This window comes from Huiozyma naganishii, chromosome 2 (assembly GCF_000348985.1).
Source record: "Huiozyma naganishii CBS 8797 chromosome 2, complete genome".
NCBI classification, from domain to species: domain Eukaryota; kingdom Fungi; phylum Ascomycota; class Saccharomycetes; order Saccharomycetales; family Saccharomycetaceae; genus Huiozyma; species Huiozyma naganishii.
In genome coordinates, this window is record NC_035923.1 from 457,785 (window position 1) to 482,080 (window position 24,296).

Below are 24,296 nucleotides of genomic sequence, written 5' to 3' on the forward strand. Positions count from 1 at the left end.
TAAGAAGAGTGACCCAAGAATGAAGGAAAGAACGACTATGTCAAGCGTTCGAAAACATATGTAATAAGCGTTGATTAATCGCGTTTTTCACTAAATTGAGAAATGAGTAATTCGACGACTCTCGAAAATTTTTCAGTTTTGGCAGAATATTTTGAGATCACGTGTGGCGAGTGTTCTTAGGGCGGCTCCCCCCTTTAACCGCTGGCGGTTGGACAGTGAACCAACTAAGCATTGATGTCCTTAGCTTAAGAAACATTACAGTTGGAAGAGGGAATTCAGATGTATTTATTGACGTTTTATTCTTGTTATTATTTCGTACAAACTGTTATCCGGGCCTTGGTTCAAGCGGGAAAGTTTCGTGTTTACCACAGTGTTGTATATTCATTTGGATTCTTGGAAAGATGCTTACCCAAAATTAAATACACTTGCTACAAATAGTCAATTAACCATTCCCCACATTTTGCAATGTTTTCTTAACTTCATATAAAATTTTACGTTTCGTTTCAATTGAACAAGCTAGAACTTATTTTCTTCCAAAGTTAAAAAAGCCTTAGAAAGTGTGCAAGAAGATAACTCTTGATCCCCACTTGAGAATGCACTCATGACCAGTAATCCAATGAACTACAGTGCTGTGAAATATTACAATCGTGTGATTCGACTAAAGCAGTCGCCACATGGGATGACCATGTTATTTGAAATATAATATAAATTTAAACCATAAAGTAACTGCATCGATTTCCGACCCACAGATAACGAAAGACTTAGACAAGGAAGTACATTTGTTAAATTATACATGTGGTGTGTACAAGCATACCAGATTGTTCTTACATTCAATATTCAATTATAACCTACCGTAGTTTTACATAAAATCGCAGTATATTGACTTATACCAGAAACGGTACACATGTTGACAATCACGGTAGAAGAACGCTACTTTGAGTACCTATTTATTATACTGCAGTGAGATGATTCTGTTTGGAAGATATTTTATAAAATCATACAAATAAAAAAGTAAAATAATATATTATGGATGCTGGACAAATATCCTCTTAGCCAGTTTATTTCTTAGCGGTCAATCTTCTTAGGTAGAAAGCTAGTTCCTCACCTTCTAGAATGTAACCGTCACATCTACCGGATTGGCCTGGTCTGGAAGAGATGGCAGCGTATAGTCTACCGGCAGAGAATTGGGAGCTGACAGATTGTTCAATCTTGGAGGCAGCGGCTCTGGTGGCCCACTTTCTCTCGGTACTCTTGGTTGGAGCAGCGACTTCTTCCGACTTGGCAGACTTCTTACCTAGGGTTTGACCGTAGTGAGCTTCGAACCATTGCTTGAATGGAGCAGCGTCGATCTGGACAATGGCAGCCTTGGTTAGAGTGTTTGTTCTGACCAATTCGTTGTTAGAAGGGTGGTAGACGACACCTACGATTCTGGTCTTCTTGGCGACACCTTCGGAGGCCCAGGAGAAGTTACCGGTTTCGATTCTCAAAGCTCTGAACTTCTTGTTACCACCTCTGGTTCTGACAGTGTGGATTCTCTTGGCACCAATCTTGGTGTTGGCTGGTTGACGGCCCAATTCGAACTTTCTCTTCTTTCTGAATTGAGCACGCTTGGCACCGGTGGCGGATCTTTTGTGACGAGAATCACGAGAAATACCCATTATTTAATAACTGTTGGAATATGATACGAGAACGACGGTCTCAAATGGTAGAATTGTTAGTAAAACGGGAACGTAGCAGGGAAAACCTTTACAGGCTTTCGAGTGCGAGGGAATATTAGGTGATGCGTTGGACCTTTGGATAGTTTTCCTTCACAGCAAGTTGACAGTATACCATGATGGGGAGGAGATGACACCTCCTCATTGCTCCAATCTCTCTTTTCTGTTTGTTTGTCTAGCTTTCTTGGATATGACATAATTCTGTTTCTTTTCTTAACCATCAACAGATCGAACTGCTCTCAGGGACAACAACGACCAACCATTTTTACATTCCATCCGCTTAAATCTCAAGCATTAACATACGTTTTATCTGCTGTGATTTGCTTAAACGACCTCTGCAATCGGTATACACAACACAAAACACCCCTCCACTAACTAGCAAGCTTTCCTTTCTGTACCCATCAGCTACTATAGTGAACAATTCCACTGTGCGGGTTCACCATCGACTGGGCTGTCCTGTGCCACCGCCAGCTCCTGCTGCGTCTGGGCTGCCTGCTAAACGGGACCCGGGCAGCCCAGACCGGGCGGAACTCTTACTGGGACCTCACGGGAGCCCAGTGGAAGTCCAGAAGGAGCCAGTACCGTACAGCAACTATTTCTTCTTTAATACAACTTTTCTTCAATCGAAAAAAAATAATTTTAAAATAAAAATGTACGGATGGGCTTTGCTGCAAAAACAGTCACACACCCCAAAATGGCAGTTACTAATTGCTTTTTTTTACAGCGCAATTTTGTTCACTTTTAATAATAAAAGACATCGAGAGCAGTTTTTGAAGCCTTGATGAGTGAGTCGCTCGCGTTTGGGAACCTTTTCTGTGCGTACCTCGAGGGCGCACAACAACCATTATAGATACCCGGTTTGCCCGAGACGATGTCCACCACCTATGACCAGATAGAAATAGAGGACATGACGTTCCACCCGGAGCTGGAGATGTTCACGTACCCGTGTCCATGCGGGGACAGATTTGAAATCCTGCTCGATGACATGTTCGATGGGATTAAACTGGCCGTCTGTCCCAGCTGTTCGCTCATGATAGACGTCATTTTTGAAGTGGAGGACCTCGCCGAATACTACGAGCAGGCAGGGATTGCTCTCCCAGAGGGCATCGCCGCCTGAAACACGTGAGGGAAAACTCCGAAAACGCACAACGAGACATTGCCGGGATTCGAACCGGCGCTCCAAAAACATTGTAATTACCGCATTCGGATGGCTGTCCGAAAGTGGAAAAACAAGCAAAAAAAAGAAGTAAGTGAAAAATTCCGCTCTTTTCGATGTTTTCACCGCTCACTGTAATGTATAACATTGAAACTGTTCACCTGCTGGCATGCTATTCTCAAATATTAGGATAGGCAGAGTGTAGTATCTTTTGTATGTTTGTGTATAGTGTTCTGCACACTTTGGAATATATACAAAAAGCTCCAACTTATACGATCCCTTTTCTTTCGTTAGATGGTGGGAAAGCAAAGCAAGATACTGGACAATGTCACTCCAGAGTTGCAGACCATGACTTTCTCCCACGATGCTACTGCGCCAAAGGAAATACCCACGGAGGACGGGAAGTTGCACAGGGTGGCTAGGCCATTGAGGCATGTGAAGTACATCCCGTTGAAGGCTCTCGTTTTCACGACAAAGGACAGTCCGCTGGAGTTCACTTACGAAAAGAAGATCAAGACGCCGATCTCGAAGAACAAGCTCGTGGTGCAGGTGAGCAGCGTAGGATTGAACCCGATTGACATGAAGATCAAGAACGGGTACACTAACACACTGTACGGCGAGATCGGCCTCGGGAGGGAGTACTGTGGTGTCGTTGCAGATGTCGGCAGCGAATTGACCTCCAAATGGCACACGGGTGACAAAGTCATGGGGATATACTACCACCCTCACATGGGGGTCGGTGCTTTGCAAAGTTCTATTCTTGTGGACCCGAAAGATGACATTATTGCGGCACAACCAAAGAATATTTCCGATGATGAGGCTGCCGGGTCACTGTACTGTTTGGGGACCGCTTACAATATACTGAGCAAGCTGGAAAGGAACAAGCACTTGCGGGTGGACTCGAACGTGCTCATAAACGGTGGGACGAGCTCTGTGGGGCTCTTTGCGATCCAACTGCTGAAACGTCATTTCAAACTGAACAAAAGACTTGTCATCGTCACATCGAGTAACGGCCCGGAATTGTTGAAAGAGCAGTTCCCGGACCTTGACAGGCAGATGATATTCATCAACTACTTGGCCTGCAGAGGCAAATCAAGCAAACCGTTACGCAAGATGCTCAAGGATGAGCAAATAGCAGACTACACAGACGGGTCCGTGGTGGACAACGAGGTCCAACTGGAGTATAAGCAGGGCAAATTCGATATTGTCCTCGACTTCGTTGGTGGGTACGATATAATATCGCATTCATCCTCGTTGATACACGCAAAGGGTGTCTACGTTACCACCGTGGGGGACTACGTCGCCAACTATAAGGAGGACATTTTCAATTCCTGGGACAACCCAAGCGCCAACGCGAGAAAGATGTTTGGGAACGTGATATGGTCCTTCACTTACCTCCACTATCACTTCGATTCGAACCCGAAGCACGCAACGAAGAATGACTGGGTCGCCAAGTGTACAGACTTGCTCAACGACGGGACTGTCAAATGTGTGATAGATAAAGTGTACGATTGGAGGCAGGCAAAGGAGGCCTTCTCGTATATGCAAACACAAAGGGCACAAGGTAAGATAATCTTGAAAGTGGAGAAGTTTTGAGAAGTGTCCCAATGAAATAAACAAGTATACAGCATATAATTACGCCAAATAAATAAAGACGAGTAACGAGAGAAAAGAGTGCAAGCTCAAGCTTCACACATCTTTATACATCTTCCTTACATACATACATATGTATTTATATACTATTTATACCAACGATTATACAGTTACAATCTGGTTCCACAAAGAGTCCCCTTTATCGAATACGAGTAGCGGTAGCAGGTCGCTATTTCATGAAAAGACCCAACAGGAATAAGCAAATGGCGACACCGATGTACAATTTACTGTTACTCCCCGCATTCTCCTGTCTCCGGTCCTCCGCTGCCTGAGTCCGTAGCGCCTCCTCGGCACGTATTCTATCCTCTGGGTCTTTGATGTCGTCAAGGGCGATGACTTTCTCCTTGGCCACCTCTGTCACAGGATCCGCATTCCTCGCAGCCTCATTGGCGAGTTCCAAATCATCAACGCCTTCCTCTTTTCTCCTGGCAAGTTCTTTAACGTTGCCTTCTGCTATATCTGCAAACACCGCTTTAAACCTGCGGTTTTTATACGTGTTATACTCCATGGATCTCTTGGCCAGCACCCTCTTCTGCTGTTCCGACGTGGTGATGGATCCTGTCGTCGCCTCATCCCCGGTCATGAAACTGAGCAACCCTGTCAGGATTGTGGAGACAGACCAGCCAGGGTTCCAGAGATCCGGATGGTAGTCGCTCATGGACAAACACAGTCTTGTGTTCTCCTTGAACCTGCCGTTGGGTGTCACCATCCGGATGGCAGGCGGTTTGTAAGGATAATCCGAGGGGAAAGTCAGCGTCCCATGGTACTGCCCGCCTTCATATGGCGTTTCTGGGGGTCCAGTGATCACATAGTGCCATTCCAAGATGTTATCCTCATTGGGGCGCGCAGTAACGTATGGGGGTGGGTTCTCCACGATGAGCTTGTACTCTTTCGTCAGTCTTTTCAACGCCTGTTTTGTCGCCATCTTCGTTCACACTCGCAAGGAAATTTCGGGACCACCTGTGTCTGCCGGTACAAAAACGACCCAGCTGTGACTACTGTAACTTGCACCAACCGTGATCCACAAGCACCAACGGAACGCTCAACAGAACGCCTCTTGTCACTGGAAAATCATCAAGTTTATTACTATTTTAAGTTCTCGGTTATTTCACAAAAATACACGTGATAGAGTGTTTCAGACGACAATACCAACAGACCGCTGTTGTTGACGATGCTGTTGATGTCTGGGGGACTAGGTTACTCGGGGTATTATTAAAGATATATTAGGTTGATTAGCAGGGTTTTTTTGGCTGACTATTACTACTATTATTGGGTTTATTATTATTAGGATCAGTTCCTGCTCATGAAACTGAACAATCTGGACTTTCTCCCGATCTTGCCAGAGGAAACAGAGCGTCCACTCGTAGTCGCTAAAATGACAGTGTCGTCGTTGTTCTCCTCGAAGGTGTCCTCCGCCTCGCCGTCGTCCACGGCCTCGTTGGACATTCTCGCGGCCCGGAGTCTACTGTACGAGTCCTCTTTAAGCAACGCGTCGACGTTGAATTGGGCCTCCGGGGCCACGCCGGAACTGTGCGTCACCGTTTTGCCAAACTCATCGTCTCCCTCGTCGGTCTCTTTGTAGAAAAGAACGTATGCAGTCGTTGAAGTTGTCGTGTCCCCAGTGAAGTTAAGCACCTGCGGCTCGTCCAGCGTCTCGACGGTTTCATCGTCAAAGAATAGCCAGCCAAAGTTGTCCGTTTTACAAACGGAGACGTAGTGACCGTGCTGTGGACCACCACCCATATGCAGCACCACGCCCGTCAACTCGTACTTCTTGCTTACGGACGGGTCAAATTTGGACGCAACTTCCAGAAACAACGGGTACGTGATCTTGTTGAATAGCTTAATGTTGGTGTTTTGGGCTTCTGAATATTTAAACCGCTTTAAATGCAGTGCCAATATGCGGGGCAATTTCTTGAGCCCAACGACTCGTTGCGCCTCTTGCAGCCCGCAACACTCGTTACAGTAAAATTTGTTGGCCCCGTGAAGCAGTTCAGTCTGACAAAACTCTCGCAGCTGCTCCTGGATATCTGTAGCAGCGTCTTTGCTGTCCTCCAGTTCGATCGGGAAATCCAAAAACCGTTCATCATGCGACGTGACAGAGTCACAGGTCAAACATCTCACCTTACTCGTCTGCGTCCCCTGGAATAAATCGTTGATAAAATTGGATCGCAATTGGTTGGGGACATCGCGAGTATCCGCGAGTTTCCTATTGTAATTGTCTGTGAAATCACTCAGATCGTTGAACAGGAAATTCAAAAACTCGTGTGCATCCTGATGCATCATTGTATTAAATAAGATATTTTCCCTCTTCAATATGTCAATGAAGTTAACGGGCGATACCACACCTGTAAGTGCATTGTTTTCTGTGATAGACTCAAATATGTCTTTTAAACCGTGGTACAGGTTTGATATGTCTTCCCCATTGATACAGTGATCCACGTTGAGGAGCGGTCCGTTAAGCAAGGCATTCCTCTTCCTTTGCTCATTGGTGGTCTCTCTATCGGAATCCATTTTTGCCAGTGCAGGGTCATTATCTGCATCCCAACTTCCATCTGCATTCGCGGAGGACGCAGACAGATCTTCCGACAACGTCCTTCCCACAATGACTCGTTTGTACCTATTTGAAGTGTTAGTTTTGGTCACTTCCAGTTTTGTTAAATCCAACGGGCTATCCCTACCTATGATTACTGGACTCACCGATTTTTTCATCCTAAGAGGCACTGGTGTCGACATCGATCTTTCAGCGACTATTGGGTTTGCAGCTATGTCTGTTGAACTTTTATTACTGCTTTTGAACAGCCCGGATATCAATTTCCTGCTGGTAGAAGGAGACTTGATATCGGTATTATTCGTTATGCTGTTAGCATTGATGGCATTGCTGTCATTGTTATTCGTGCCACAAGTGGGCTTCATGTTGTGTACTGCGTTGTTACCACCACTGTCATTACTATTCAGTCTGCTTTTACCAGCCTTGTCGGTACTGCACTCCACGTTAGCATTCGCCTGCGATGTAGTTCCCTTCCCCTCGTAAGCAAAACTGCCATCGAAGACTCTCAATTTACGTCCCGGCATTTCAGTCTTGCGAAGGTGAAGTTCGTCAGGTGCCCGCTCTGGGAACTGCAATATACTATTCCTAAATTCTGTTAAATTGAACAAGCACTGCAAGATGGAGTTACAATAACAAGTGTTACCGAAGTTCTCGTACCCGAATATCTTGTTCGAACCATCCCCAAAGGGCATCCCCACAGCCACTTTCGGATTCAGAAACTTGAAATTTGTCATACTGTCGCTTACCTGATCTGTAGGGTTTATGTTATCGTCGTCGATGAAGTGTGCAGGCCTCTGCGGACTCGATTGCTCCAAACTGTAACCATCCATCATCCCCAGCTCGTTTAAGCTCGCCTCTGACCTGCTCAGCGTACCGAGACTCACTATAGGACGCAGCCTCTCATCTGCAGCAACTTCATTGCTATTAGACCTCGATGCACCGTCCGAGTCCTCCGACTTCTTCTTGCCCGTCTTGCTTGCGCTCAACCATCTTTTTAGCATCTTACGGCTCTCTTTCGAACACTAATCCACACCAAAGAAAGCAATATAGCTAGCCAGTTATTACAACAGCAAATTCCCCAGCGCAGGCAAACAGACAGACAAATCTACCACGCAGAACACAACACAACACAAAGACGCCGCTGGATTACCTCCCCCAACCCGCATTATACCTTCGATGGGCGTCCTCTGAATCGCACGCCAAATTATGTCAAAAAGAGAGAAAGAATAAAAAAAAAGGTCAATGATGAAGATGATGCAATCAATTGTCGTGTCACAGGAGCCGTCGTTGTTTCGTACCGCTCAAACACGGGTGTAAAGCCGTTGACGAAAGTGAGATACGTACACTGTCGATGTTTGTGCATTCTGGAAGGATATAAATATTGGCAAGGGAACTCCAGCACACAAGCTACATATTATAAATGAATAAATAGGTGAATAAATAGAGTCCTTGGAGGACGTGACGCGAAGAAATTCCGTGTCTTTATGCTATGTGTGTGTGAAGAAAGAGGGGCAAGACGGGGATGCATGCTCTTAAAATTCTGGTTGTGTGTTCACGTTGTCGAACCAGCCGAATAAATCATCCGTGTTCAAGTTACCTTCAGTCCACCCAAGACCTTGTTGTTGAAAGAATGTGTTCAAATGGTTAGCATCGTCGTCCATTTTCGACTTTGCGTTCTGTGTAATCGTAGATCCTGAGGCCTTTGGCGTCGAAGGGTGCGATTTACTCCCGAGAAGGCTATTCAGATTGGAAAAACTTGTTCCCATGGGCCCCAACAAAGAGTTGAAAGCACTGTTCTTGACGTCGTTGGATGCGTTGTTAGCGGGCGAAGGCTGCGATAACGAGGATGATACCCCCACCCTATTTACCAGCCGGTTATTGGCCACAGTGTTCGGTGCAAATAGGGACTGCGACTTACCTAGCCGTCTCACTGCAGGCGATATGATGGGTTCCGGATTCTGCTGAGTCTTCATCGCATTGGCACTGAACTTCGCACCAGGAATGTTTGGTTGATTACCAAAATCAGGCCCAGAGTTCCAAACTGGCTGGCCGTTGTTTGATTTTGTCTTCGACGTGGACACTCCACCACCAGTATTGTCTATGAACCCACTTACATCAGAATTGGATAGCGAATTGTCAAATCTCACACTCCCGGTCTCATCCAACATGGACAACGGGATACCATTGATAGCGGCTATTGTCCCGTCTGAGTTCTTGTGAACTTTGCCGCTCTCCTCAGATTGCTCTAAAGCATTTTCAGTCGGCACTAATGTGGTCACCGTGGTACCGTTGGGCGTGGTTTGCGTCACAGTGCGGAAGTCCTCCCTTAAAATATGGGTATACAGGGGCAGCGGGAAAATCTTATTACGTTGGGACGTTTCATCATCATTATCCGTTCCCTCAACTTTCTTGTAGTTCGGGTCCGTTTCTCTTCGCCTTGCCTCATGTACGCACCACACAAGGTCATAAAACAGAGATCCTGTCAGATGCGACCTGATTCTCGAAATTATACCAACCTCCTCTGTAAAGACTTCGGGGTGAGTGATCAAAACCATGTTCAACTTCTCTAACATGGTAGCCGTCCTGGAGATATCGTTTTCGACACCCGTTGCCCAAGCAGTCAGTTGGTTTCTGAACAACCTGTGCACTGTTACTATAGACTGTCTTGTTGAGTTCAAGTATCTGTTTATCATCAACGGGTTCAGCTGTAACTTGAATAAGATGAGTGCCGCGAAGGATACACTTTGGCGGAGATAAATGGGTAAAGAGATCAACGATTTAGTCTCCAAAAGAACATTCAGTAGTGTTACAGTTTTAGTCGCACAAAAGTACGCCTCGGTGACATAGTGCGATTGGTCCTCAATCGGAGTGCCTGGCAAAAATGCAAAACAGCATACCATTAACCTGACGTAGAGGTAGTAAATATGGACCGCTATGTCGCTTTCGTAATCTTGTTCTTTATTCAATCTCTCTAACTCCCTTTCTAGGATAGATAACGACCCCGCACGATCCTTGGGCTCTACCAGACCATCAGGACTACTGACACTGGAACCCATCACATTACAGAGTTTCAACTGGTAAGTGGCTAAAGAGATCATTTTTTTGAACCTCAATGGAAGTTTAGTTTTTATGGGTTGAACACCTGTCTCTTCGCTTTCCGTGATGGCTGCATTATGTTCAGAGGTCTCAACTTCGCTCGACCTTGCAGTCTCTACCAAGTAGTCAACCTGGGATGTCGGTGGTAGTCCCAGAATGCTAGCCCAACATATCTCGGCGAAGTACACACCGAGCCATGTCCGCGTTCTCCATTTTTCTGCATTGGGCATGGAAGTCTGTGTCCTGGTGAATTCCCAAATAAATTCCCCTCTATGAAGACCCAGCTGATACGAGAGCGATTTCGCGAGATTGACAAATCTGTAGGAGCAGTCATCCAACACCTTCTGGTTGGGAAGTGGCCACATGCTCAAGACAAGCAACGCTTGCGATATATGTGTCGATCTAGGTGTCCGAATCCAACACGTCTCCACCGCCAGCTGCTTAATCAACGAACTCAGCTTTACGTAGAGGGATGGTTCTGAATCTGAAAGACAGGCTGTTAGCATCACTGTCCAGAATAATAACTGCGACTGTGAGTATAATTCCGTAGCTGAGTTGGTGAACATGATGGGGAGAAATGGAAGGTAGTCCCTGACAAACACCGAGTGCAGTTCATTGGCCTGGTCTATAGGGATGCGCACATCGCCAATAACAAATTCATCAATGTTCTCCAAGTTAATTTCGTGCGGCGACGGCAGCGGCTGTGTTGTGGTAGTGGTTACAATATTAGGGCGTTTGCCTGTATTTGGGCCAGGGGAAACTCTCTCGTGACCAAGCGTCGCCTCGTTGTTTGAAATCTCCACGAGATTTAACGGTGTACCCTCACGGGTTGCAGCTCTAGGTTGGGGACCGTAGTTGGTCTTCAGTGCCATTTTCAGTGCTACTGGTAGCTTTTCATTTGAAACGTTCAATGGAGCAGAATCGTTGAGAAGGGTCGGCAAAGATGCGGGGTTTCCGCTATCTCGTACGCCTACACTCGCCCCCTGTAAGAGATTTCTCTGCGTTTGGAGCAAATTCGGTTCGCTAGCCAGATACGTTTGGACGGATATTTTCCCGCTCTGCGAGTTCCTTTCAGCCGTCGATGTACTTTGATCCTCATTGGGTGCGATGTTCTTGGCGGACTCTAAATCGTTAGGATCATTTTTGATGATCATTTTCTTATGTGAATCTCGGAAACTCGTAGGATCCAACATCTGTAATTTTGACAGTATTTCTTGACCAGCATCGCTCTGTTTCAGTGAATTAGCAAGCACTACTTGATTACCCAAAAGGGATTCCACTTTCACCTTCAAGTCGTCTATGTCCTTCATCATAACGTGGATCTGGGATCCCTTCTGCGGTTTGAACTGCGGATCGATCTCGCAATGTAGTTGATATTTTCGGCACCTAGAGCACGGCGCCGGGAAACTCTGGTTGGCGTCGCATTTGATCTTATGTTGTCTGCAATGACTACACGACGTCACAGGTCTATGGTTTGCAGTCGCCAGTTGCAGCGGTTTGTTGCCTGTGGTTACCCCTTGTGATGCGGGACTCATCGAAGAGTGCACCGAATCTGTAAGTTTTTGTCGTTTGGGCTTGGGTCCTGTGTTGTCATTGTCCATTTCGTACCTTTCGCCTTTTGGCGACGAGAATGTGCTCATGATCGTTTCTTGGTCGTTAGTTAAGGGCGGAGTGTGTCCTTGATATGCAATTAGTCTTACCTATGTTAAAATCGAATGCTCCACAATCTTCTGATATTGAATATGCCTATGGTCTGACTTTCAAAATCCTGATAAAGCGATGCCTTTCTCGCAGTTACTTAACCAGAATATGGAACGTTTGTTTACTCTTCACTTTTTTTTGTAGTTATTTGCGATTCTTCTTTGAACAAACCCACTATACCATTCTCTTCTGTCTTAGCACCAGACGGGAAATAGTATTCAATCAGGGCGGATGTGTATCAGTCAGCGGAGAGCTGTGCTGAATTAATTGAGAGGAAAAACGCGGGACGAAACTACCAAGTATAGGGTCTAAAACTCTTGATTTGACTCCAGAGATGAGTATATTTACGTCTGTGCTTGTGGTGCGAGTTCTGTATCTACCTCTCTATATATAATGATATGGCTCTCACTATACGTACAAAATATGGTTCTTCCACACTGTTAATGTGTGTATGTGTATATTGTCAGTGGCAGAATTTCAGATGCAGGGAAATAGGGTACTAAGCAATGTCTCAACGGATGGGGAGGAGGGACAAGTTGGTAATGGATGTATCAGCACTATCGGTAATTAAGAAGAAAAAATGTGACCCCCCCCAACCACACGGTTAGAGATAGAGTGGTTGCAATACGTCCGACGTTCAAGGCTCCGTTAGAAGTGCATCGCATCGGCTGGAATTGGGAAATGGAAAATACTCGCATTTCATTCGATGAAAGGAGTTTTGGAGGTCCAGCGCCGTTTGGAGGTCCAACTGGGAGGGCATCTCATCGTTGACTTGGGCAAGAGCTGCTTGTTCCCATGGAGTTGTCGAGGGTCATTGCGGTGTGGATAACGGCTGCGTGTTTTATGTCCGTTTTTGACCTGATACCTGGTACCTCTCCCATAGCTTTTTGTGACGCCAGGGACGTGTAAGAACACGGTCTGGGCGGATGCTACTGTTACATCTAGTATATAATAGAATGGAATGTTCAGTGCTAATAAGTTGAATGCATTTGTTTCCCTCTCTGCTTTTGGAGAGTTTATATTTAATTATGACCCGCAGCGTGTGGTGTGGCACGCTGTCGCGGGGGTGGTAAGCACGAGCAAGTTACATAATGACACAGTTTTTCTTTGTCTTCCCTCCTGCTTTAGCTGGTCCGTCTTTCCGTTTGGTCTTGACTTTTCTCTGTTTCAAATAATCAGGAGGATCTGCTGAACTGGAGAACTTAAACGAATTGGTGGGTGCTCGAGATGGTCCGGGGGCATTTGTGACACTTGTTCCTGTGGCAGCACCAATTATATAGTCGTCTTTATCAGCCAGTTTGGGGGACGATTGGGAGACTTGTGGGACAGATCCCCCAGTGTTGCTTGCATCCATAGGACGTTCAACCACCGAATCTGGTTCATCACTACCCAATGAGTCTTCAGCGCCAGACGACATGTGATTTATTGACGATCGAGAATGATGTGGGGACTCGTGTGAAGTGTCATAGCCAGCCGAATCCTCAAACGCTGCATGCGTATTCTGCGATTCACCCGTTTCGTAGTTGGAATTGTCTTCAAGGGTTTCAAACTTGTTCTTACCGAACAGATTTAGCGTGGTCACACTAAACCTGTTCTTGTTGTGTTTCTTGATAGTAGTGTTCTCTTGATCACCTGATGCTGTATCTGGATTTTCTGCAAACCGCAACGAGTTAAGTTTATCCTTTGCTCTTTCATAGTTATTCATGGCCGCCTTCTCATACCATTTCCTGGACATGCCACTGTCAGGTTCACATCCTTTCCCATTCTCGTAGAAATAACCTAGTGTGAACTGCGCCTTCGGATAGCCAATGATGGCGGCCTTCTGAGCCCATTGAAAGGCCTCAAATATATCCTTTTCAAGGACAGGCTCTGCACCTAGAAGGTACCACGCGCATAACCCCAACATAGCAACAGGGTCACCCTTCAATGCAGCTTGTGTATAGTAATGGATAGAGAGCCCAACGTCTTGAGGAACGACAGAGTTCCCAGTCTCGTACGTTTGGCCCAGAATGGTCATCGAATCGACGTTACCGAGGGTAGCCGCCTGGATGTACAACTCCATGGCGTACTTTTGGTCTGGGATGACAATATCAATAAACCCTGCTTCGTAAATCTTGGCTAACTCAAACGGTGCTGCGTTAGTTAGATCGTTTGCTCTGGCGGCTGCTCTCGATAACCATTTGATACCGTTCTGTTTCGTCATTACGTCTTCAGAGAGCCCCATCCTGCCGTAAAATGAATACAACCCCAGCTTAAACATAGCGGATGGGTGGTTTCTCGATGCAGCAAATTTCAAAAAGTTGAGCGCCTTTCTGGCGTCTCTTATCGTACCAATACCTTCCTCATAGCAATGTGAAGTTCTATAAGCGCTTTCTATGTGACCGTGCTTTGCAGCAGCTTGGAAAAGTTTGAAAGATTCCTTGTGATTGACTTTCCCCAATACTCCTGATGCGTAAACGTCCGCAAGTAAGTACTGGGCATCCGAATAACCCTTCAAACTCAACTTCTTCAAGTAGTGTTGTGCCTCTTTCAAAAACTGCTTCTTCAACCCTGCTTCCTCCGAATTCTTCTCATCATCGGTGTCAAATGAGCCCATCGTCAATGCTGTCTGCAGCATGTACTGTGCAAACTCAAACAGGATCATCGGGTCCTTTGACTTCTTCACGTTTTCCCTGTACATCTCTATCGTCTTCAGTCGCGGGACCAACGATGAGGTGTTTGCTTCCCCCAAGTACTGTGTAATCAATTGATGGGATATATCTGCCACAGCCTCGTTGGTGGAGGTCAGCTGTGTGTCACAACTATTGTTGCACAGATACAGGTGTGAGAGATCCACAGATTTCGTTTTGGTCCTGTCTCTTCTATTCCTTGATAATTGAGCGGCGGACCCAGAGGACTGTGACTCCAAGTATGGCCTTTCCTGTGGACCCGCATCAGGCGACTGCTCGTGGCTGGTACGTCCCCGCAATCCACCTGCTATGTCCTCACTGCTAAAACTGGTTTTACCCTCGGGAACCGCAGCACTGCTGAGATTGGAGCTCTGCAGGGACACAATCGTTCTCTCCCGTGGGAATTTGTACGCTGACGGTTCGAGGTCGTCAAACTCTGCCCCGTTAACATCGCTCAGGAATTCTGGAGCACCACTATCATCGTCTTCCGCTTCGTTGCCGCCCCTGACCACGTACGGTTCAGACTTGGAAGCGCCTAAACCAGCCCTGTAGGGATGCATGGGTACGAGTATTAAAATTAGAGCAAACGGCAGTGACCAGAACGGGTGGACACTTCCAGCAGAGTCTCCTCCCCACACCTCGTACCCACTTGTGCTTCTTTTAACAGCTTTAACTATTAAAATTAGAATATGCGGTAAATGTTTGGCATCGCACGGCAAGACCATTCTGTGGGCCCTGGGAGGTCACATTGATGGTGGTTGAGAGCGTGGAGAGACCGTTAGTTTGGAGTGTCCTGTGTACTGGGCGATATTCAAAGGTTTGAGGGATGAATGTGGACCGGTTTGAAGCCACTGGCCGTCGGGGGGAGACCCTGACGAGTGGGGTGGCCCCCGCAGAAGATGTGGTTCCGCTACGCTCTGCGGGTAGAGGTGCCATTATGGAGTCCCCGAAGATGACCAATATCAGCCACTTTGCGAGACGCCAACCGTCCCTGGCTGAGAGCGAGACGTCAGATGACTTTGCGGGTGGCGACTACTGGTCGGACAGCAGGAACAGTCTTCTCACGGCGATGGAGATATTGGATGGATCGTTTGCGCAGGTGTCTTACAAGGAGTATGCGAATTACCTTGGGCACAAGGACAACTTCTCTGTGCTGACGCGGTTCATCGACTTGCTGAAGCCGTTCCCCGTATCATTACTGTCCCTGCTGGTCAAGTTATCGAGCAGTGTCTATCTGATAGCCGAATCTCAGAACATCGACAAGATTCTGGAGGAGCTCAGCAGGCAGTGGGTGATGGAGCACCCTGGCACTGTATGGAAGCTGAACTACAAGTTGTGTCACATCGTGCTGTTCTCATTGCTGATACTGAATTCCGACTTGCACAATGAGGAGACGAAGTCCGCGCATACAAGGTTCTCGCAGGAGTCCTTCGTGCGGAATACACTCTCCGCTCTCGAGTTGGAGTTGGGGAAGTCTGAATTGGTACTGTCTGATATCCAGTCTGCATTGACGCACGAGCTCGCGTCGTACTACGAGGCGTTGAAACATAGTCCCCTGCCCGTGTTTAGAGGGCGACCCAATGCATCGTTATCGCCTACAAGCACCGTGACATCCCCGAATATAGGCCGTTCGATTAACCAATCGCGAACTGAGGACGGTTCCTCGCTGAGCAGGACGCACTCGATGGCCCGATCGTACTACTCAATGTCGTCCTTGAACACGACAATAAGGGACCGGCGGCAAACTGCAACCTGGAAGTCGCACAACGGGGTCGATCTACCGCGGCTTTACCTACGGGAACCTTTTGACGAGGAGCAGATCTCTTGGAGGAACCCGTTGTGGTGTATGAACTTTGTCGTGCGGATCAACGAGGGCGGGTACCGTCAGTTGAGGAAGTTCGAAGGTGGGGCAAGTGCATACTCTAGGGATTCCGTCGGGACCGCTGCGTCGAGTTCCTCGAGCATCTCGTACAAGAGTTCGAAACGGTCGAGCATATTCCGCTGGTTGAAGAGGCCACTGTTACAGAAGAAGTCGAAGTCGCTGTTTGAGACGTCGCGGACGAGCATGTCGTTTCTCGAACGTGATTCGCAATGGACTCGCGTGCGCGTGTGTATCCAGGAGGGCCGCGTGTTTATCCTCCGCGGGCGCGAATCAGATGAGTTCACGGGCGACGTCGAGTCCCTGAAGAAACTCTCTGACACAACATACTTCGTGTACAGTCTGTTTGAGGCACAAGCACAACTGATCCAGGAACAAGTGGTGATAGGGGGACGCACGCGAGTCGGCGACACTCCGTACAATTTCAATCTGCTATTCCCGGAGACTGCTGGTGGAGGGCAACTAGTGTTGCAATTCCAAGCGGACGACGCTGACACGGCCACGAACTACGTGGACTGCATAAACTTTTGGGCTGGCCGGCTCAGCTCCGTACCGACCACACAGTTCGATATAGTGTCGAATGAGGAGTACGGGTGGAGTCACGGGGTCCTTGCACAAGGTGATTCGTCAAGCCCCACCCCGCACATCTCGCGGTGGCGCCCTCTGCTGACGATCGACGCGTTTCAAGACGACGTGGATTATATCCCTGAACCATTGCCCTTACAAGAGCGTCTGCGAGAGATCAGCGAGTTCATAGGGCTACTGAGCAAAGCGATCGACGAGCACAACGCAGTGAAGCCGCGGCTGATCGACCGTTGGGGTCCCTCCTCGGGTGCCGCTTCGGACAACTCCACGTTCGAACTTGTCATGGACAACTGGAACAGCAGGTACTTGTACCTGCACGGCCAGTACGAGAAGCGAGAGGTTTACTACAAAGCGCTATCGCGGGCCGCTGCAATACTATCTACATGACTGGGATGGACTCCGCCTTTTCCGGAGATACATAGTGCTACATACATACAGAGATAGATCTACTACTACTTCTCCGAGGGTTTGTTATTGCTGTTGGTGCTGCCCTCCCTCTTGGCGATCTCTCTCTGGAGGAGGATCCTGACGACTTTGTCATCCCCGGCCTCCTCGTCTTCGAGTATGCGCCACTTCTTCTCGAGGGAGTCCCTCTTGGAGCGGCTCTTCGCGAGCGCTGCCTTCTTCGTCTGGAAACTGGCCTCCTTGAGACACTTACTCAGCGCGTCCTTCTCGTTGTTGCACACCCCGAACATCCTCTTGTAGAACTCCTGGTGGTGGCACTTATCCAGTGCATCAATAAACTCCTTGCACGCTGTGTAGGGGGAACCATCGGACAGGGAAGCAAGACGTATTTACCCACAACCCTTGTCCCATCATTAATCTTGTTAGTATTACTGTAACTCGAACCACCTTCTCTCTTACACCAAGACTCATCAACACATACATATAAACCGTTCCGCTTCTAACTGTGGATGCATTTGTGGTAGTTGCTGTGCGTGTAGATTACACCCTCAGTTGTTGCAGTGAACCGGGTGCTGCTGCTCTTCGTTATAATTCAATTGACGATTAAACCGCAACTGATGGAACTGATGAGGGTGTTAAGAGGGGGCACCAGCACGGTATGTCCAGCACTGCAGACCACTCTACGACCACCTCCATCCCCGTGTCCGAATACCGCGAACGGCGACGGCGCCAGATGCTCAAGTTCTTCGGTGCCACTGCCATGACGTTGCTCTCAATGCGGTGGACCATGCGGTTGCTGTCGCGGGCGGGCTCACAGAGTGGGGCAGCGACGGCTTTGCAACGGTTCCAGTCGAACTATTACTACAGGGGTGCCACTACAGCGCGGTCGCCAACACAGGCGCGGGAATCCCTTGGACCGCCACTCGCTGCGACTCTTGGGTCGACTCTCGGTGTTCTAACGATGGGTATTACGGGCTACGCGTGGTGCCACGACATGGAGTCCCCTCGGAGACTGCACAGTGTCCACGACTAGTTCCACACCTTTCTACCACCGTCCCTCTCTCTCTCTCTTGGTATGTATCTCATCTGTTAATAATTGATTCATTGATTGATTGAAGGCGAACAGGTTGGAGGGGACGTTGCTGAGAGGGTGCGTGTGTGTGTTAGCTAGGTCAGGACAAGACAATCGCTAGGGACCATGGACTCGCAGCAGATTCAGAAGTTTATGGAGCTGACGGGCTCGGATGTGGCCACGGCAACGCGGTACGTCCGGGAGTGTGGTGGCGTGGAGGAGGCATGTAACACGTATTTCGCCACTGAGCACGATGCACCAGTGGAGTCGCCAGTGGAGCCACCTGTGGAGAGTCCTGCTAGTGCTGGTGCTGGTGCTGGTGCTGGTAGTAGTAGTGGGAACAACTCGCGGTTTATGAGTTTCGCGGATATGGTCAGGTCGCAGGGGGACAAAGAGGATGAGGAGGACCCTGACAGGCCCAGGAACACATTTGCTGGCGGGGAAACCTCTGGGCTGGAGGTGACGGATCCGAACGACGCGAATGCGGTGATCAAGGATCTGCTTGAGAAGGCGAGGCGCAATGGGGAACAATTGGGCGAGTCCGGTTCGTCCCCTGCTCCTCCAATGGCAACCTCGTCCTCAGGCCACCAGCAACACGAACAAGGCAGAGAGCATCTGTTTACAGGGAAAGGGTATAGGCTCGGTTCTGGAGTGGACGCAGCCAGTGCAATTGTGGAGGACTCCACGGAGCAGCAACGGAAGAGACCAACGAAGGTCACTAGAGAGATCACTTTCTGGAAGGAAGGGTTCCAAGTCGGGGAAGGTCCCCTGTTCCGGTACGACGATCCTGCGAACAACTTCTACTTGAACGAATTGAACCAGGGGAGGGCGCCGTTAAAGCTGTTGAACGTCGAATTGGGACAAGAAGTTGAAGTAAACGTGTTCAAGAAGCTCGACGAATCCTACAAGCCGCCCAAGAGGAAGCTTGGCGGGTTCCAAGGCCATGGACAGAGACTTGGGTCGCCGATCCCAGGTGAATCGCAATCCTCTGCGGCCCCTGAGGTGGCATCGCCTCCATCTGTGAAAGAAACCACGCCCTCAGAACCGGTGAAGGGGGACACATCCGTGCAGATACGGTATGCGTCGGGCACCCGTGAGGTTCTACGGTGCTTTTCATTGGACACCGTGCAGTCTCTGTACGACCATGTCTTGGAACACACTCAGGACAGGTCGAAACAGTTCACGTTGAACCATGCCTTCCCAGTGAAGCCCATTACGGACATGCAATTGACGTTGAAGGATGCAGACCTCGTCAACTCCGTTGTCGTGCAAAGGTGGGCGTAATTCCGCCCACGGGCAGAGACGTAGCTGGGCGTTCTTCGTCTATCTAACGGTGTGAATTGCATACGTACGTGTATATGTTGTAGTGAGCGTTTAGCCGTTCCCTGTTCAGTACAATTTCAGGTCTCCAGTGATCTGATCAAGCACACTCTTAGGGGCCGGTCCCAGACCCAGAACGGTGGCAGACCCTGCAGCGATCTGCGTCCTTCCGGCGTCGTGGACGACACTGGCGTTCACACCGAGCGCAATGGCCGCAGCGTACAGTTCGTCGAGGGAGCCCTTATCTGGGCACTTGAGCGTAATCTTCGCCTGTCCACCACGCAGCCAGCGGTTTAGCAGTTGCGGGTTATACGACTCCCGAGCCGGGTCTGCCGCGATGAGTCGGTAGCAAGCGACCGCTGCGTGGCAGCACTGTGCGGCGATCTTCCCGCGCTGCATGCCCAGGTCCTGCCGCACGACTAACGCCATCCGCACCTCCCCTGGCACCTCGTTCAGCTCCCGAGAGTCCACTGCGTACTCCTCTTCTTCCTCCTCGGACTCCTCATCGTCTTCGAGGTCTGCAACGGGAGCGGGACCCGTTACGGACTGGCCAATGTAAAACCCGGTCGCCAACGACACGGCAGCAACCCCAAACAGCAGCGGCACCCCGGAATTCCCTCCAGCGAGCATTGAATCCACCTGCAGACCCTGGAACGGACCAGCATCACGATCAGCATCAAACTGTGTGTCTTGCTGTTGCTCATCGTTGAATAAATTGAAGAAGAAGAGGAGGAGGAGGAGGAGGCGGAAGAGCACCTGTTGGAAGGAAGAACAACCCGTCAGTGAAGTGTAGTACGTCGCTGGGATCTGTGTTGCAGTGATGGGTCAGATACTGTCGAGTCCCGTTATAGAGAAGGAGCACCACTCCGGTGTCGATGCAAGGAGTGCGTTTGGGTTGTGTGCCATGCAAGGGTGGAGGATGTCCATGGAGGATGCGCACGTCGTGGAGTTGGACGTGCTTGGGTGCCAGATTGCTGAGAGTGGTGATGGTGACTTGAAGGCGGTGCCGCACTGGGCGATGTATGCGGTGCTTGATGGGCACGGTGGGGCGCACGTAGCGAGGTTCTGCGGGGCGCACTTGGCAGAGATATTCAAGTCCGTGTACGAGAAGCGCCGGCAGAAAGGTGCGGACGCAGATGCGCTGCAGGTGGTGCCGCTGATGACGGAGTCCCTTAGGGAAACGTTCTTCAAAGCGGACGAGGAGCTTTTGGAGGACCCGCAGTGGCAGAACGACCACAGCGGGTGCACTGCCACTTCCGTGCTGATCTCTAGGGACGATAAGATGCTCGTGTGTGCAAACGGCGGGGGACAGCAGGACCGTGCTGGCCACATGGTAACGGCAGGCGAAACCACTGCGTTCGACCACAAACCTAGCTTGGAGAGTGAGCGTGCCAGAATCGTCGCTGCAGACGGGTTCGTAGAGATGGACAGGGTCAACGGGAACCTCGCATTGTCTAGGGCCATTGGTGACTTTGAGTTCAAGTCAAACAAGACGCTGCCCCCGGAGGAGCAGATCGTTACTTGTTCGCCAGATATAATGCAGCACCAGCTCGACTACGACGCGGACGATTTCGTCGTGTTGGCCTGCGACGGGATCTGGGATTGCCTCTCCTCGCAGGAATGTGTGGATTTGGTATACTACGGGATTAATAAGGGTGGTATGTCCCTAAACGACATCTCGTCCCGGATCGTCGATGTGTGCTGTGCGCCAACAACGGAGGGTACTGGAATAGGGTGCGACAACGTGAGTATCGTTATCGTCGCATTACTCAAGGACGGCGAGACGGATGAAGAATGGTTTGCCCGTATCAGAGCCAAGAACGTCAAGAGCAACGTCTCCTTCGAAAGAATGAGAAGAGAGATCTTCAAGACACATAAATTCCCAGCGGACGACAAGGATGTGTTTGCCATTACGACCAAGAGAATCGACGGAGACAACGACGGCGATGCGAAGGCAGGAACCCGGAGTGGCACGGAGGCCACGGGCACCGAGTCCAAGTCCGCGTCAAACCTTATCAACCTTGAGTCCATCAGACAGCTGCTCGACACCTCGCTGCAGATAAACCAACGGTCAGACCAAAGCAACAACGGGAATTACTTCCATGGATCGGGACTTGCGGAGATGCTTACGTCCCTCAGTCAGGCTGTCGCCGGTGAAACGACGCCCTTGAACGAAGAAGACGAAGAAGAGGACGAAGAGGCAGACAAAATACAGGAGGTTAAGGATAATACGGAGAAGAACTCAAAGTCGCCATAGCCTTAAACTACAGCCACCACCTTCTTTTCTTTCTTTCATCACTTTTTGCTAAAGATAAGTGCCACATCAGGTACATTTTACCATTTGATGGACCGAGCCGGCCCGTCTCTTCCCAATACGTAATATGTAATGTTTATAAGAGCCAAAACGAACGACTTCAAACAACGAAAAATGAAGTCCGAACACATGACTATGCGATGGACAAACTCATCTCACTCACCATATACTTTACAAGAAGTTGACCACACCGTCTGGATAACTTCATCGAGACTAATTTTCTTCACATTCGCAACAAGCGCGGCTACGCTGGCCATATGGCATGGTTCGTTCCTGCCTTTGACTGTATACAAGTTCCATTCTTCGCGAGGTATTTTATCCAACTTTTCCTTCTTGACAGACTGGTACCGGCTCACATCCGCGTTGTCCATATATTTCGCCGATTCGTGCGTTCTCTTCATCTCGCACCAGGGGGAGTCTGTCTCCAAGAGCAGTCTGTCCAGGGGCACTTCGCGGACACAGTCGATGTTTTCGCTTGATCTGAAGGATGCACCGTTCATCCCAATGTAACAGTTGGGCGACAACTGTAACAGACTGCTCAAATCTTCGAGGGAGTCCGTGAACGAGTGAACGACGAATTTCCTGTCCGGGTTGAACTTGTAGAAAATGGCGTTGTCTTTGTCCCCCTCGTGCACGAGATCTCTCAATTGGAATCTGTCCTCGTGGTCCAGAAATCCAATGATAAATTTTTTCAAGATGCGTATGAAGTCGCCTGCGCAGCTTCTCATGTGGAGGAACAGCGGTTTCTTATCGTCATTGACAAGACAGGACAGTTTGAGTTGCTCCTCGAAGAAGATTTGCTGCATCTCCCTAGAGGAATAATGCAACCTATCGTAATCCAGACCTATTTCACCTATGGCTCTGAACTGTGAGTTTTGCATACTCAACTGGATCAGATCAAACAACTTCCGCAAGTTTGTTACCGCAGTAGCTGGATCCGACGACACGGAATTGTGCAATTGGGAGTTGTACTCCTCGTCGTTAGACGGCCGGTCTATAGTCTGGTTCTGGTGCTGAAGGGCAAACTCGTTCACGCAGCATGGGTGCACACCGACAGTGTAGTATAGGTTCAACGCAAACGAATTGTCCCTCCACACTTGTGCCAACTTCATTGCGTCCTTGGATTCCGTGAAGGATGACCCAGTCAGCAGGACACTCTTAACGTTGCACTCAGATGCCCTAAACAGCACGTTACTGATATCAGAGGCGTGTTTCTGCTTCCCGTGGTAAATACCTTGGAACATCGGATCCGTCAAATTCAGCCCGATGTCATAGAAATGGGGAGCCGTGCCACTAACCACTTTGCCCGGTGTTACAGAACTCATTGCTCGACTGGTCGCAGACTTTAACATTGAAAGGGAACAATCAAACAACCGGCACAACTCCGAGGCACAACAACTACAGCTGCAACTTCAATGCTCGACCTCGAGACATCGAGACGACCCACGAAGTTTAAAAAAAAAAGGAAAAGGAAAAAAGGAAGAATAAGATAATAGCAGAAACGGATAAACTGCCCTACCAGATATTGTTAATGGTGGTATTACTGTCTGATGATAGCATCTAACCACACCACATTTAGGAGAACCTGCCACCTCTTACGATGTTGCTGTTCCCGCTAGAACAACTTCCACACACAACGGTGCCGAACTTCAGATCTTGCTGCTGTGCATTACAAGATTCCGGCGGCCTTCCATGGAACGTGATTCCGTCCGAAAGAGGCAAAAACACATTCCTTCTAGGAACCCGTTTCAGCCACCTTCCATAGTCACCGCATCCGGGAATGCTATTACCGGATGCGGGACAAGGTGCGTTGCAGCATCGTACACCGAAAGAGAAAATCGGAAAGGAACCGGAAGAGGGGTGGCACAGTGTACTCCCCAAAACTGCGCCTCCACCTACAGCAACCATGTATCGCAGAGGGGGGAACGAATCCCACCCCTCGCCGGATTATTGATCGTCCGCCTGGTAGTAGCCCCCTGCAAGAAAGGGATAAGTCACCCCTTTCTTCCTCTTTCTGGTGAGGCCACGTTCCCCGCTGGTTCCCCCGCCTGGAGCCCAGGCGGGGGAACCAGCGGGGGGAGCGGACATATCCCGCCCAGACAGAGTCTCTCCGCCCAGCTCCTCCCACAGAACCCTCGAAGAAAAAGGACGCGGTGAAAAATTTCGCTACGGGAAAAAAA

At 49.0% G+C, this 24,296-nt stretch overlaps 14 protein-coding genes across 14 annotated transcripts; 6 read left to right on the plus strand and 8 right to left on the minus strand.

The window, feature by feature from the left end:
• Nucleotides 1-1,058: 1,058 nt before the first annotated feature.
• On the minus strand, nucleotides 1,059-1,658 carry KNAG0B02330 (40S ribosomal protein eS8; the record flags this gene model as incomplete). Its single annotated transcript, XM_022611520.1, has 1 exon — nucleotides 1,059-1,658. One exon carries the CDS (start codon nucleotides 1,656-1,658, stop codon nucleotides 1,059-1,061), a length of 600 nt encoding a protein of 199 aa, XP_022462921.1.
• Nucleotides 1,659-2,586: 928 nt separating this feature from the next.
• Nucleotides 2,587-2,832, plus strand: KTI11 (Kti11p; the record flags this gene model as incomplete). The annotated part of the gene is made up of 1 exon (XM_022611521.1): nucleotides 2,587-2,832. One exon carries the CDS (start codon nucleotides 2,587-2,589, stop codon nucleotides 2,830-2,832), a length of 246 nt encoding a protein of 81 aa, XP_022462922.1.
• A 333-nt stretch (nucleotides 2,833-3,165) lies between these two features.
• KNAG0B02350 (uncharacterized protein) lies at nucleotides 3,166-4,467 on the plus strand (the record flags this gene model as incomplete). The annotated part of the gene is made up of 1 exon (XM_022611522.1): nucleotides 3,166-4,467. One exon carries the CDS (start codon nucleotides 3,166-3,168, stop codon nucleotides 4,465-4,467), a length of 1,302 nt encoding a protein of 433 aa, XP_022462923.1.
• A 226-nt stretch (nucleotides 4,468-4,693) lies between these two features.
• Nucleotides 4,694-5,449, minus strand: UBC6 (E2 ubiquitin-conjugating protein UBC6; the record flags this gene model as incomplete). The annotated part of the gene is made up of 1 exon (XM_022611523.1): nucleotides 4,694-5,449. The coding sequence occupies one exon, from the start codon at nucleotides 5,447-5,449 to the stop codon at nucleotides 4,694-4,696; it is 756 nt and encodes a 251-aa protein (XP_022462924.1).
• A 365-nt stretch (nucleotides 5,450-5,814) lies between these two features.
• On the minus strand, nucleotides 5,815-8,076 carry KNAG0B02370 (uncharacterized protein; the record flags this gene model as incomplete). Its single annotated transcript, XM_022611524.1, has 1 exon — nucleotides 5,815-8,076. The coding sequence occupies one exon, from the start codon at nucleotides 8,074-8,076 to the stop codon at nucleotides 5,815-5,817; it is 2,262 nt and encodes a 753-aa protein (XP_022462925.1).
• Nucleotides 8,077-8,607: 531 nt separating this feature from the next.
• Nucleotides 8,608-11,811, minus strand: SEF1 (Sef1p; the record flags this gene model as incomplete). Its single annotated transcript, XM_022611525.1, has 1 exon — nucleotides 8,608-11,811. The coding sequence occupies one exon, from the start codon at nucleotides 11,809-11,811 to the stop codon at nucleotides 8,608-8,610; it is 3,204 nt and encodes a 1,067-aa protein (XP_022462926.1).
• A 1,145-nt stretch (nucleotides 11,812-12,956) lies between these two features.
• On the minus strand, nucleotides 12,957-15,266 carry SKT5 (Skt5p; the record flags this gene model as incomplete). The annotated part of the gene is made up of 1 exon (XM_022611527.1): nucleotides 12,957-15,266. One exon carries the CDS (start codon nucleotides 15,264-15,266, stop codon nucleotides 12,957-12,959), a length of 2,310 nt encoding a protein of 769 aa, XP_022462927.1.
• Nucleotides 15,267-15,367: 101 nt separating this feature from the next.
• YEL1 (Arf family guanine nucleotide exchange factor YEL1) lies at nucleotides 15,368-17,392 on the plus strand (the record flags this gene model as incomplete). Its single annotated transcript, XM_022611528.1, has 1 exon — nucleotides 15,368-17,392. One exon carries the CDS (start codon nucleotides 15,368-15,370, stop codon nucleotides 17,390-17,392), a length of 2,025 nt encoding a protein of 674 aa, XP_022462928.1.
• A 65-nt stretch (nucleotides 17,393-17,457) lies between these two features.
• CMC2 (Cmc2p) lies at nucleotides 17,458-17,925 on the minus strand (the record flags this gene model as incomplete). Its single annotated transcript, XM_022611529.1, has 2 exons — nucleotides 17,458-17,759; nucleotides 17,892-17,925. 2 exons carry the CDS (start codon nucleotides 17,923-17,925, stop codon nucleotides 17,458-17,460), a joined length of 336 nt encoding a protein of 111 aa, XP_022462929.1.
• Nucleotides 17,926-18,068: 143 nt separating this feature from the next.
• IAI11 (Iai11p) lies at nucleotides 18,069-18,443 on the plus strand (the record flags this gene model as incomplete). The annotated part of the gene is made up of 1 exon (XM_022611530.1): nucleotides 18,069-18,443. The coding sequence occupies one exon, from the start codon at nucleotides 18,069-18,071 to the stop codon at nucleotides 18,441-18,443; it is 375 nt and encodes a 124-aa protein (XP_022462930.1).
• Nucleotides 18,444-18,608: 165 nt separating this feature from the next.
• Nucleotides 18,609-19,766, plus strand: SHP1 (protein phosphatase regulator SHP1; the record flags this gene model as incomplete). Its single annotated transcript, XM_022611531.1, has 1 exon — nucleotides 18,609-19,766. The coding sequence occupies one exon, from the start codon at nucleotides 18,609-18,611 to the stop codon at nucleotides 19,764-19,766; it is 1,158 nt and encodes a 385-aa protein (XP_022462931.1).
• A 105-nt stretch (nucleotides 19,767-19,871) lies between these two features.
• On the minus strand, nucleotides 19,872-20,432 carry PTH2 (aminoacyl-tRNA hydrolase; the record flags this gene model as incomplete). The annotated part of the gene is made up of 1 exon (XM_022611532.1): nucleotides 19,872-20,432. One exon carries the CDS (start codon nucleotides 20,430-20,432, stop codon nucleotides 19,872-19,874), a length of 561 nt encoding a protein of 186 aa, XP_022462932.1.
• Nucleotides 20,433-20,622: 190 nt separating this feature from the next.
• On the plus strand, nucleotides 20,623-22,059 carry PTC3 (type 2C protein phosphatase PTC3; the record flags this gene model as incomplete). The annotated part of the gene is made up of 1 exon (XM_022611533.1): nucleotides 20,623-22,059. The coding sequence occupies one exon, from the start codon at nucleotides 20,623-20,625 to the stop codon at nucleotides 22,057-22,059; it is 1,437 nt and encodes a 478-aa protein (XP_022462933.1).
• A 212-nt stretch (nucleotides 22,060-22,271) lies between these two features.
• Nucleotides 22,272-23,468, minus strand: KNAG0B02460 (3'-5'-exodeoxyribonuclease; the record flags this gene model as incomplete). Its single annotated transcript, XM_022611534.1, has 1 exon — nucleotides 22,272-23,468. One exon carries the CDS (start codon nucleotides 23,466-23,468, stop codon nucleotides 22,272-22,274), a length of 1,197 nt encoding a protein of 398 aa, XP_022462934.1.
• Nucleotides 23,469-24,296: the final 828 nt, after the last annotated feature.